The sequence below is a fragment of the Mustela nivalis genome (genome assembly GCF_964662115.1).
Source record: "Mustela nivalis genome assembly, chromosome: 5".
NCBI classification, from domain to species: Eukaryota; Metazoa; Chordata; class Mammalia; order Carnivora; family Mustelidae; genus Mustela; species Mustela nivalis.
Window position 1 is genome coordinate 3,442,651 of NC_139024.1, and position 13,097 is coordinate 3,455,747.

Below are 13,097 nucleotides of genomic sequence, written 5' to 3' on the forward strand. Positions count from 1 at the left end.
GAAAGAGATACTGGGAGGGTATCTTCTGGACACGCAAATTTGATTCGAGAAGTGTCAAGGAAAACTGAGGGAAAAGGCAAAGGGTGCATGAATCTATCGATGCCTGGACGTTCCGATTCTTCCCTTCAGCCAGCGTTCAGATCTCGGGGTGGCTGTGGACACTGGGAGGTTCCGAAGTGCCACAGGCTCAAGCGCCAGTCAGTCCTGAGAGGAAACCTCGTACAACTGCTTTTCATTATGTGTTTCTTAATCCGCTGGGACATGTGACCATGCCCACTGCATTTCTTAGAAAACAGTTAAGAACATGTACGTCTCCACAACTTTAGGATCTGCTCATAGATTTGTTGTAACAACTAAATCGCATAGTCCCATCTCTGGGGGCAGTTGGGGAGAGGCTAGGGGTTGGGAATTGAGGAGCAGAGGAAACTCTGCTATGATGTAAAACTTCAGTATGGAAGGCAAAGTTAAGTGCTCTTCCTCAGGGACATTCCAGGGAATGGGACGCAGTACTCAAGTCACTTGGGAACAATATAATGATGCCCCCAGACAGGGACTATTTATTGAACGTCTCTTCTCCAATAGTCCCAAGCTTGGGAAACTTCTAAAACACTCTGGGTAAAGTCACTTATTTTAGCTAGCGTGGAAATCTAGTTTCCTTTAGGTTCTGGAGCATTGGAGGGATGGGTAGACGTGTGTGTGTGTGTGTGTACACACGCGTGTGTGGTGTGCTTGCTGGGGCAGATACCGGATTCAGCGATAGTTTGGAGGCTGCTGGTCGATTTGGCACTAGATGTGGTGGTATGTGTCGAAATGGTGGAAGCAACAAATTGGAGAAAGATTAGCAAAGAGAAAGCAACAGGCCTAAGCAGGTTAGTTAACAAGGATATTGAAAGAGGAAGGAGCATCCCAGCCCTGTTTGAACGTGTGGGACAGACATGTTTTCGTCAGTGTCGAGATAAATTAGACTGTGCTTTGGCAGAACACAGAATCCACGAGGTTTGGGGCATGTTAAGGGTACACTAACGGTGGTAGGCAGACAGGATTTGATTGATCAGGAAGACACAGAACAGCGGTAGGATTAATTAAAGGCTGCTTCCCAGCAAGAGCTCCGGAGAGGCCCAGCCCAGCCGCCGTCCGAAAGGGCCGCATAAATATACTTTGGGTCCGAACCAGTGACCTAGAATGGAGTCCTGGCCAGTTTGTTTCTAGGAACCTGTTGGTCACGGGGGCATGCTGTTGTCATGTGGCCGGCCGCAGGGGAGAGCCTCTCAGAGGGCCGCACCTAGGCATGCCGTCCGTCCGTCCGTCCGTCCATCCATCCATCCATCCATCCGTCGGTCTCGCTTTATGGGAAACACTGCTGACAGTCTAGTACAGGAGCCCCCGATGCCCAGGACCCGTGAGACAAAGCTTCCCTGTGGTGTCCTCTGTGACTTGGCCCCAGGTGCTGTGCATGGTCGTGTCTTACTCAAGCAGGTAAGAAATGCTGCAGTTAACCCCAGCAGCACAGGCGTTCTCGGGCACTGTGAGAGTCGTGTGGTTGGGTCATGTACAATATCATTGCAGGTGCTACTGTTCCAGAACGTCTTACAAGGTGATCTTGGAAATGGCCTGTGGTATTTTGTTTCCCTCCAAACTTTGTTGTGCATCTAACCCTTGTGTTTAACCATTCGTTGATAGATGTGTAAAGCCAAGTTCTTTGATTTTGTGAGAGAAAACATAGCAAAGCAGCTTCTAGTTTATTGAAAGTGAATAACATAATCTGTATTTCAGAACCTACTCAAAGTTTCTAATTGTGTTTTTCCCTTCCTTTTCCTTCCACCAGATGAGTCGGCTCCTAAGGAAGTCAGCAGGGTAAGTGATGAGAATGTAATTTCTGTCACCGCAGTGTAGGAAATAAATAACGTTCCTGTGCTTTCTCAGTGCTCTCACCTGTTAAAGTATTGGAAAAATAATGGCAAAGCCTGAGTGTCTGCCCTAGAGCATCACTCATTAATAGGGGGGAAAGTCGGTAGGGAGAGCCGTTGCAGATTGGGGGCCCCACAGTGAGTGCGGCTCGCAGCTGCGTTTGTGTGCACCGCACCTGCTTATGGGGTTTTCCGAACGAGCTGCCAACGTTAGAAATGGAGAGCCTGCGTGTCAAGACGGGGTTTCTAGCTTCTCTTACACCGACACAAGCCTTCCCCATGTGGCGGCAGGCGGCAGCAGCCTCTGCCTCGTGCTCCCCCAGCAAGCGGCTTTACCCTGCCTTTGAGTTCATGCACCTTGTTTGTGGGCGAACAAAAGGTGACCACTTACGTATTCGAGACGGGGCATTCCTCGGTACTTTTAGAAATAGTAAACACACTGTTTTCCTGTCCAAGAGAAATTACGTAGGGTTAACTTGAAGAGACTTACCAGACTTGAAAAGTTATGGGTCGTGAGTACTGAAAGCATTTAGCAAACTATGCATAGTCATGCAAAGTTATAATTAATTACAGATGACAAATCTTCTAATCATATATTTTATATACAATAAAGATCTTAAATGTGGAATATTGAAAATAATCAGTTTGCAGGCAGAGTCCCGAGAGCTGGGGGTGTTGAGATCAGCGGTCTGCCATCTCAAAGCTCTGCAGTACCCCCGTGCACTTTATAGATCAAGGTGGTGGGCAGAAATCTACAGTTTCCTCACCAACAGTCCCTGTTGTTTTGTAACCCAAACTACAAGAGTTGCCTAACCTCAGTTTAACATGGACAGTCCTGAAGAAACTTTAGATTTTGCTGCTGTTTTTGAAGGAGATGGAGAAAGAAATGCCCAAAGAGGTAGTTTTAAGCAATCTGTGGTTTCCTGACATTCTGTCCTGTTGACGACGAAGCGTGGAACTGTACTTCTGAGGCCGGCCTTCTGTCAGTGCCTTAGTTCAGTTCACCTGTCGGCCAGAACCCACTTTCTTCGCCTCCAGAGTCTCCACATACAAAGATTTTGTGCCAGTGTTATAACTGATTTTATGACTGCATCGCACTCCTTTAAATATAAACTAGGTTATATTTGGGTAGAACAGTTGTACAGACGAGGAGTGGACTTTTTTATTTTACTAAACGCATTTCTGTAGATTTTAGTTACACAGAATATCGCTGCAAGACAGGTCGGATTCGGATGACATTGTCACGTCATTCTTAGTACGCCAGCGCCTTCTTTCTGGCTGAAGAGAGGGGACGTGTGCTCAGACGGCACCACGGACTATTTTTAAGTCCGTTAGAAATGATGACAAAACTATACAGAGATCATTCTTTGCTGTTATTTTATAAGGTTCTCTTATTTTGTGCCTCATGTTGAGAAAGTCTATCTCCAGTTGAGAATTACTAATTTATGAGCTGAGAGTAGAATAGAATAGACACATGATAGATAATACTAGAATAGATACTAGGGTAGTATCAGTTGCCAAGATCTTTAAAATGGTTTATTCTCAATATAACCCATATCATCAGGGTTCATGACGGATGTTCAGAATTTGCTTTCTATGACAGTACACTGTTGTTTTAAATTAAAATTAAGGTTTAGAAATGCGGGTGCCTGGGGGGCTCAGTGGGTTAAGCCTCTGCCTGCAGCTCAGGTCATGATCTCAGGGTCCTGGGATCAAGCCCTGCATTGGGCTCCCTGCTCAGCGGGGAGCCTGCTTCCCCCCTCTCTCTGACTGCCTGACGCTCCCCTTGCTCATGATCTCTCTCTCTCTCTCTCAAATAAATAAATAAAATATTTACATATATTTAAAAAAAAAGTTTCAGAAATGCATAGTGCAGCCGTTGGGAGGGAGGGTTTGTTTGGGAACATCCATCGTCAGAGGTCGTGCTCCTTGTGAGGGCGGCTGTTACACCCACAGACCATTCTACGTTTTGTGAGACACTTTCCCATTTAGAGCCAAACCACCTCTCCTTAACTGTCATCTGTTAGTATGGGGTTTTCCTTTTTTTTTAGTTTTTTTTAATTAATATTTTTCTTGATGTTTGTAGCAACTCAAAAAGCAAAAGAAACAAAAACAAAAACACAATACAAGAACAAAACTATCCCCCATACTCCACATGAGAGCTCTCTGAATAGAGGGGTTACGTTCTATCTTCCCAGTGAAGCGCACCTACTTTTAAAAGATTTTCCCCAAAACACCTCCCTCGCATTGACTTAGACATTCTCTGGAGCAGGTGTCTGTATCAGTACATTTCTAGCAGGTAGCAGCTGTGTCATGACATCGCGGACCCATGGTGGCCTGACCCTGACAACCTGGGGGAGGACGGGTAACTGCTTGGAAACAGTGTATCTCTAATACAGTTTGAAGGGAGAATTCACTTTTTCAAGAAATTATACAACATTTCTGGTTACTAATCCTTTAGAAAGCAAGATTTTTTTTTTTTTTTTTAAGCATGAAGTCAAGTCCGGCAAGTCTGTACCCGTCCCATCTCTTCCTCTCCCCTGTCCCTTCCTCTGTCCCTGTCTTCCTCCTCACCCGAGGTTTGTGTGCCGGACCTCGTCCTATGTGCTGGGGATATAGTGTGAGCCAAACAGATTCTGGTTCCCCCAGTGTGCGTGGAGGAGGGCATGGTGGAGACAGTTTAAAAAATGTTTGATTTATGCATATCAGGTAATGCTAAGTTCTGATGAATACATAGAAAAATCCAGCTGGGTAAGCTAGAGGGTGGGGGGGGGGGGTCCAGAGTGCACTTACTGGCTTCTTGTACACTAGGGTGGCCGGAGGGGCTTTATTTGATACGCTGACATTTGAGCAGGGACCGAAGGGAATTAAAAAACCGTCCGGAAGGCGGAGACGGCTGCTGCAAAGGCCCTGAGGTAGACCAGCGTGTCTAGAGCAGACTGAGTAATGGTGAGCCATGGGGTTGGAGTGGAGTGGGGGTCAGCGTGGATGCTGACGGCCTGTGTTAGTCCAGGGTGTGCAGCCGGGAGGGGACGACACCGGAGTGAGGACTGTGATGGTGAAGTGATCAGAGTCAGGTGTGCTGAGAAGGAAGGGCTCGCGTTGTCTGTGGTGGGGAGGGGGCAGGGATCAGTAGTGACTCACAGCTTGATCGGTCTGAGCACCCGGCCCAAGGAAGTTTCTCCTTACGACCGTGGGGGCGACAGCAGGGTGCATGGGGGGGGCGGCTGGGAGCTCCGTCAGTTGGTCTTGGACAAGCGAGGTTGGCGCTCTCGGACATCAGACTGGAGGTGTTTGGGAAGCAGGTGCCTGCGCTGTCCAGCCCAGAGGAGAGGCCACAGCGAGGGCTGTGCGCGGTTTGGGTCCGTCCGTGCAGCCGGGCCGTGGGCCGTGGGCCGGACAGCACCACCTCGGGGGTTTGTGAGGGGAACCGTCTGAGCACTGCACTTTGGACGTGCCAGTTGCCCCGTGGAGAAGACCCGGAAAGTTCTCAAAGGAGATTCAGAAGGAAAAGTCGGTAACTCAGTAACGTGAGGAAAACCAAGAACACTCCTTTGTCAACAGATTTTTAAGAACACATTTGACCGTAGGACTGTGTGCTCATGTTGACCTGGTCTCGGACCATCCTAACTCTCCGAGGAAAGCCTCCGTCTTACCCTCTTTACCTGACATTCTGTTGCATTTCTGAAGCTGCATATTCGAGTGATTTTTCCAGTTCTTTCCCTATGTCCCTTGTCAGTGTATTCAATAAATAAGGCGGTGCTGCCCCCGAGAATGTCACCGATACTAGTGACGGGAAGTACCGTGTCAGATGCCTCGTTAAAGCGCCACATCCGGGGGCGCCTGGGGCTCAGCGGGCCCAGCGTCCGGCTCTTGGTCTCGGCTTGGGTCTTGGTCTCAGCATCGGGGGGTTAAGCCCCGCGGGGAGCTCCGCGCGGGGCCTGGAATCTGCTCCGAGCGACACCCGACGAAACAAAGCAGCGTCGCCGGGCAGTCTGCTGCAGTTTTCCGATGGCACGCCGACCGGCTGTCGCCTCAGGGGCTGACCCTCCTCTGGGCTCGGCAGGGAACAAACTAGCCGGAGCGTCCCCCGTCGCAGTGTCTCCGTCCGTGTGGCGCGGGGGAGGCAGGAAGCCGGGAAGGAAGCCAGGGTCGGCGGTGATGGGCCCCGGAGAGACGGAGCCGGGCTGGGGGTGTCGGGCTGGGCGCGGGCGCTCACCAGGAAAGCCACTGAGGGGACCCCCGGGGGACTGGAAGCCGTGAACCTGGCTGAGACCTGGGGGGCGAGTGTTGCCGCCGAGGGCACAGTAAGGGCAGAGGCCCGCGGCGGAGGCTGCCCACCGTGTGCGGGGCAGGGAGGCCGTGAGCCGGGGCTGCGTGAGCGCAGGAAAGCCCCGGTCACAGAGGTTGAGCGGGGGGGGGGACATCTCTGCTCAGGGGCGAGGGCGGCTGTCGGCCGTGTCTGTCCCTTGTTTTCATCTCATTGGCACAGTTGACCGTTTCTCTGTTTTTACTATTGTTATTGTTGGGGTGGTTCCGGCTTGTAGGTCAAAAGATTTCGGATGAGAAGAGAGGAAGAAGACCCCAAGGTCAGAAGTCTGGATGCCGAGTTGCTGGGATCCCCCAGATCTAGCTTGGTCTGGAATTCTTGGATACTGCCGTGTCCCTCAAAATGCCGTAGATACACTCCGTTATATCCTGATGTGTGTGTGTGTGTTGTTCTGTTCTGTTGTGAAGATTTAGCGGACTGTCATTTGCTGTTGGAATACATTGCTTTTACTGGGTTCCATGTAAATGCTTCAGCGTTTGTGACTTAGCCTGGCATCTGGTGAGCTTTCTCAGTCATTTTACAAGTCTTTCTTGAGTACACAATATTTTGTTTGCTTGTTTCTTGGTGCATCAGTTCTGTCCTTTCTGTTTTGTTCTCTTCAAGATACCATATACGCAGCCTTTCTCTTCTGCCGTTCTCGTCATGTCTTCTAAGGAACCGCTCAGAATCACTCCGCATCATTGACACGAATTCAGCAAAGTAATTCTGTACTGTTCCTAATTCTGTCTAAATTTACAATGGCTCTTTTTAATTAAAGTTACCTCTGTATTTTGGTGCTTTTCCTTCATTTCTGTGTGTCTTTTGACATCAGTAGTAAATTCTTACTAATTCTTTCAAGTTTTTTGAAAGCGGTTGGTTTCCTAAAATTCAGTTTTCTCATATCTTCTCATATTTTTCTCATATTTTCCTCTCACATCTCAAAGTAGCTTTATCCTGGGTACACCAGCGTAATAGTCACAGCTTGTGTATTTCAGATATTTCTTCTTTTCCTCATGTATGTTGAGAGGTTATTTGTTGACTTCCGTTTTTGTGTGTTTCTCCTCGAATATGTTAGGCGTGGTGTTTATGGGTAGAATTTCCTTGTCTCTGCACACCGTAGCTGTACATGTTGTGAGAATTCTCCTGTTAGATGCTGTGTTGAAAGCTAGCTACTGAGGTTCAGCAACACTGATTCTGTAGTAGGTGACCCAGGGGAACAGGGAGGGAACAGTGGGGGACATTGCCACAGGAGAAATTTACCTGTGCCATTTGTCTGTTGTTGACTGAAACAAATTGTTATATTGGAATCAAGATCTTTTTGCAAAGTTTTTTCATTTTAACCTGTCCAGGTAAACAGTACGGCTACATCCAGTCTATTTAGTGATTTCCTAAGATTGGAAAAATGCTTCATTCTGTTAGTGAATCCTGGTTTCCTTGAATTCCTAAATACAGGGTCCTACCGCATAAACAGAGGGAACCGGCATCCACTGCTCACCAGGTGCATTTCAGATCCCATGTCATTAATTTCCCCAGAGCATTTGTTACTGACTTAATGCAGCAGTGCCATTTCTGGGGACGGGGAATTGTAAGTAAGCCCCTGCTGACTGTTTTCGGTTTGGTTTCACTGGTATTGGGGTCGCTTTGAAATCAGTGGCACGTGGCTGCCACAATTGCCTGGCTTCTCTGTTTTTATCTTCTTTCGTTCTTTAACAGAGTGAGAGGGGAAAGATTATAGACTGATAACTTTTTTTTAAGATTTTACTTTTAAGTTATCTCACAACCAACATGGGGCTCGAACCCACAACCCCACGATCAAGAGCCACACACTCCACTGACTGAGCCGGCCAGGTGTGCCTAGAATGACAACTTTTAAATGATTGTTTTTCTTGGGATAGTTCTTTTTTTGTTTTTGTTTGGGGTTTTTTTTGTTTGTTTGTTTTGTTTGTTTGTTTGCATTGGGGCAGGGAGAGGCAGAGGGAGAGGGAAAGAGAGAATCAAAAGCCCGCTCCCTGCGCATCATGGAGCCTGACACAGGGCTGAATCCCACAACCCGAGATCATGACTGAGCAGAGATCCAGAGTCAGGCCCTTAACTGACTGAACTGCCCAGGCACCCTCTTTTGCTCATATAAACTATTTGTTCCTGCATTTATTGAGAAATTTCTGCATTATCTACCTAATACCATGATCACACATTCCACAGACTAATGGTCTATTATATGATAATCAGCTTTAGTGTAGGAAGCGCTATGATCAGGAGGGCAGGGAGGTTTCAGTTAGGGCAAAAAGCTGCACAGTTGTTCCCCTCAGGGCAGTTGAGAAGAGAGGGTTTGCTGATGACAGACCGTGTGTCCCAGGGCTCAGCGGAGGGACTTTGTCAGCAGGTGGGGAGGACAGGAGGGAAGGTGAGTCCGGTCGGTGGGTATGTGGAGTAGCCGGGGACGGGGGTCCAAGTGATGGGGGCCCATTTTCAGGACTGGAGCTTCCTAGGGTGTGAGGGAAGCACTAAAAACCAGCCTGCAAACATTTGCAAACTTCCCCCTCTCTCCTACTCCCCCTGCTTTTATTTTTTGTGGTTCTTTAGTTGTACATTTCACTGTCGGAGATTTAGTTAAGCTTTTTCTTTTTAGAATCTAATTTTGTTTGACCGAAGTCATACTGCTGTGTAAGACTCAAAAGTTTAGGGTTGAGATGTACGTCTGAACACTGACAAACAGGAGCATTGGCGTTAGGACCTCTCAGTAAACAGGATTTTGAGTAAGATCATTTTACTTCTAAATGTATTTACTCTGAATTCAAATTGTGAGAGGAGCTCTCAGCTTCACATAGAAGGGAACGAGTTTATATAAAATTGAGCATTTGCTTTTGGGACTATTTTGGTAATTTCACACAAAGAGTCTTCTCCCTGCTGTTCAGATCCTTTGTATTTATTTGCATTATCTTTATCCTTTCTTCTTTGCAACTTAAAATTATTTTTGCTTGACATTTTACATACAGTGTCTAACCCTGAGGGGTTGGATGGTAGGATTTCCTTAATCTACTGCTCTCATGATGCCTAATAAAGTCTAGGCACATCTTCTCTCAAAAAGCAGATGAAGAAGAAGATTGGCATAATCAGCCCCATTATGGGACTGGAAGTCAAACTTGGCCAGCGCCTGACTTGACGAGTCTGTCACCCAGTGAGAATTCAGGGTTTCCAGAATTTCTGTTGGAATCTCTTGGAGAAGGAGTGTGGCATTATGCCTTGATGTGAAATGAATGAATGATCTGGAAATTAGCAGGAGTGTCTGAGCCCTGTGAAAGTCACCAAAGCACTGACCGGATAATTCCGGTGCAGGTGTCCCATTCTTCCGGGAGTGGAGGTTTGTAGAGCAGGTTGCAGCAGCATCACAGGAAACACTGCCAGGACGTAGCTCTGAATGTCTCCCCTTTCTGTTTGGATATTTGTGTTATTTGTTTCTGTTAGAGTTGCTTTTGCCAACTGGGTGTACAGTTTGCCTTTGCTTGGCTTGGTAATCTCAGGTGATGCAACCTCTTTCGTGTGTCGGGGTTCACGGGTTTTCCTTCCCTCTGAATCGTCAACCCTAACCTTGTCTCCTTTTTTTTTTTTTTTTAAGATTTATTAATTGTGGGAGGGGCATGGCAGAGGGAGAGAGAAAGAAAAAATCTCCAGCAGACTCCGAGCTGGCCAGAGCCCAAATGTGGGGCTCGATCTCAATGACCCTGAGATCATGACCTAAGTGGAAACTGTGAGTCGGACACGCTACTGGCTGAGCCCCCCAGCACCCCTCCATCATTCTTCAATTAAAGCCAACTGTATGTTTCGGAGAAGACTGAGGCTGTTTGCAATGAGCCCCCTTTCTCTGCTAGTTCATATGTCAGAACGTCTCCCCAGTATTTGCGGTCGATGTCACGCTCTCGCGTCTTCCTGCAGAGCTCCTGTGCTCCTGCCCGCGTCCGCTTGACCCAGAGCTGCTTCTACTCACGTAGAATTATTTACACTGGGCATTTTCTAACGAAATCAGAACAGGGCTTCTGAGACCATCGTAAGATCACCTTAATGTAGCCGGTGATCACCGTCAGATACTTCCTTCCGGTCTTTCATATGCTTGTCTTTGTGCAGTACTAGTTACAGTGCACATGCACGTTTGGTTCTGGGGCTTTTTAGTTTGCATTATGCCATAAGTGATTTGTGTTGTTTTGCCATCCAATATTATTTCCAGTGACTAAAATGTCTCATTGAATTTCTTCTCTGTGGTAGTATTTTACTTTCTCTTGGTTGGATTGTTGGATCTTTAGATTGCTTTGTTTTTCATAGACCGATTATGGAAGTGGCAGTCTTATTCTTGTGAAATAATTCCTAAAGAAAATGCTAGGATCTGAGGTTAATAGCTCAAAGGACATAAATATTTTACGGCATTTAATACACATTCATCAACTTACTGTTGTGGTTTATACTTTCACTTTAACCAGATTAAATTAGCAGTCATACATCTTGTATATAAACAGCAAGGACATTGTTTTAATATTTTTATTTAAAGCAAATAAGCAGCACGCCTGGGTGGCTCAGTCTGTTAAGTGCCTGACTTTTGCTCAGATCATGATCTCAGGGTCCTGGGGTTGGGGGGCAAACTATACCCCCATCGCCAGGGGGCTCCCTGCTCAGGGGGGAGTCTGCTTCTCCTGCTCCTCCCCCGTTAGTGCACACACACTCACTCACTCTCTCACACAAATAAATAAAAATCTTTACTTATTTATTTTTTAAATTTTATTTATTTCTTGGACAGAGAGAGAGCACTAGCCGCAGGCAGTGGTGGAGGGAGAGGGAGAAGCAGCCTCCTTGATGGACAGGGAGCCCGACCCTTGACGGGATGACGACCTGAGCAGAAGGTAGATGCTCCGCCAGCTGAGCCGCCCAGCCTCCCTACTTAAAATCTATAAAAAAAGAAAGCGAATAAGAATCTTTCCATACTTACATAGGTGTATTTCTTTTTGTGTGAATTGCATCTCTGCACCTGTTGATATAATACATTTAAAAGAGCTTGTCTGATACAGTGTAAATAGCACTTAGATTTGAATTCCTACTTTGCCACTTTTCATCTGGGTGACCTTTTAATAAAATAACTTTTCAAAGCCTCAAATGTAAAATGGGGATAAAATCCACCAAATTTATAGGATGCAGCTAAAACAGGGTGAAAATTTATATTCTTATATTCATTAGTTAGAACACCAAAAACAATTTTTTAAAAAGTGGAGGGATTAATAAGAGAAGAAATTAACGATCCACACTTTAAAATATAGATGTGATTATTAATGCAAGAGGTATTTTATTAAATGGATCAGTAAAATAGACTATCTTTGGCAATCTGTTCAAGAAGTAAAATACAAACGTTAAGGAATGAGAAAGGGAATATAACTATAAACACGGAAATTATGAATAATTTAATAGGGAATACTGTATACTAATACATTTGAAAATTTGGATTTAGTGGCCAATTTTGAGGAGATTCTAAATGATCAAACCTGAAGAAGAGTTGAGACATTTAAACATACTATTAGCCAAGGAAAATCTGAAAAATTCATGAAGACCACCTAAAATGTCATGATGTCCAAACGCTTTACTAGATAATTCCACCAAACATTAAAGAGGTGATAACTGGTACATACTATAAAGTATGCGTTTCACAAGTTAGGGAACGAACTTATTCTAGGAGGGAAGTTTATTCCTGTCACAAAAGTTAGAGCGTTGTACAAAACAGAAAAACTTGCCAGCCATTTTTATCAGTGCAAACGTAAGTGTGGAAATCCTCAGTAAGTAAATTCAGCAGCACTTTAATAATTGTTCATTGCCAGGCGCGGGCAAGTAGATTAGTGCAGTGCTTCTGTAAGAGATGAAGATGATTTGGACCAGAATTGCGGGTCGTGGAGGTGGGGAGCCGTGCTTGGGTTGATGGATGCAGTTCTAGATACATTTGGAAGGTAGAGCTACCAAGAGTTGCCGATGAATCCAGATGTGTGGGATAAAACAAGAAAGGAGAAATGACGGCACTTGGGTCTTGCCTGCGCAAATGAGAAGACAGGCTGCCTTGACACGGATGGGAGTGCTTGCTCAGGTCCGGGTGTGCTGGTGGAGATCACCTAATCACCTCCGAACACTGATGTCGAGGAGGTGGTGGGTTGGGCATAGGAGTCTGGAGTTTAGGTGAATGAAGTGAACGGAAGATACAAATTTGAGATTCCTTAGTAATATGGGTGACTTAGGAACCAGCCGTATATAATGGGATGTAGCGATGCAAGGCAGGAGAGATCTCCGAGGAGGTGAGTGTGGTTTGAATAGAGAAGAAAATGTAAACAACAGCCCAGGGCCCGGACGTTGAGGAGTCTGAGATGGGAGGAAGCCTCACAAAGACTGGAAAGAAGTGCTCGGGACGCAGGGGCGAAGCTGGGGCCACGGGAGCAGCAGTGCCAGGACATGTGTCAGGTAAAGGACAGCAGTCAGCTGCCTCCCTGCTGCCCACATTTCAGGGGAGCGGAGGGTTACCTTGTGGGTTTGGCAGCGCAGAAGTCGTCGGGGATCTCAGTACGAGCTGTCCCTTGCAGCAAGCGAGAGAAAAGAGCAATTGAAGGCAGCAAATACAGACAGTTGCTTTATGGAGTTTTGCCTTGAAAGGGAGGTGGGGCAGCTAGGTAGGAAGGGCACTGAGATTCTTCTTACTGAGCTGTAAGTCGTCATGGGACAATTGACTGTCAGTCGTCCGACCCAGTGCACAGCGATTCGATATCTGGAATGCTGCTCTGACCCCCCGTGAGCCCAGGGAACATAGTCCCCACATAGTCACTTTTCTGTCTCGTGATGAGGTCTTCTAAGAGCTACTCCCTGCG

General features: G+C 46.6%; 1 protein-coding gene across 5 annotated transcripts in view; it reads left to right on the top strand.

Moving 5' to 3' along the window:
* Window positions 1-13,097, top strand: part of PDE10A (phosphodiesterase 10A) — a 551,217-nt gene that overhangs the window by 432,495 nt on the left and 105,625 nt on the right. For all 5 annotated transcript variants that reach the window (XM_082732176.1, XM_082732174.1, XM_082732173.1 and 2 more), the window contains one exon: window positions 1,826-1,854. In XM_082732176.1, the coding sequence (XP_082588302.1) occupies window positions 1,826-1,854 (29 nt within the window). The remainder of the gene's footprint in view (window positions 1-1,825; window positions 1,855-13,097) is intronic.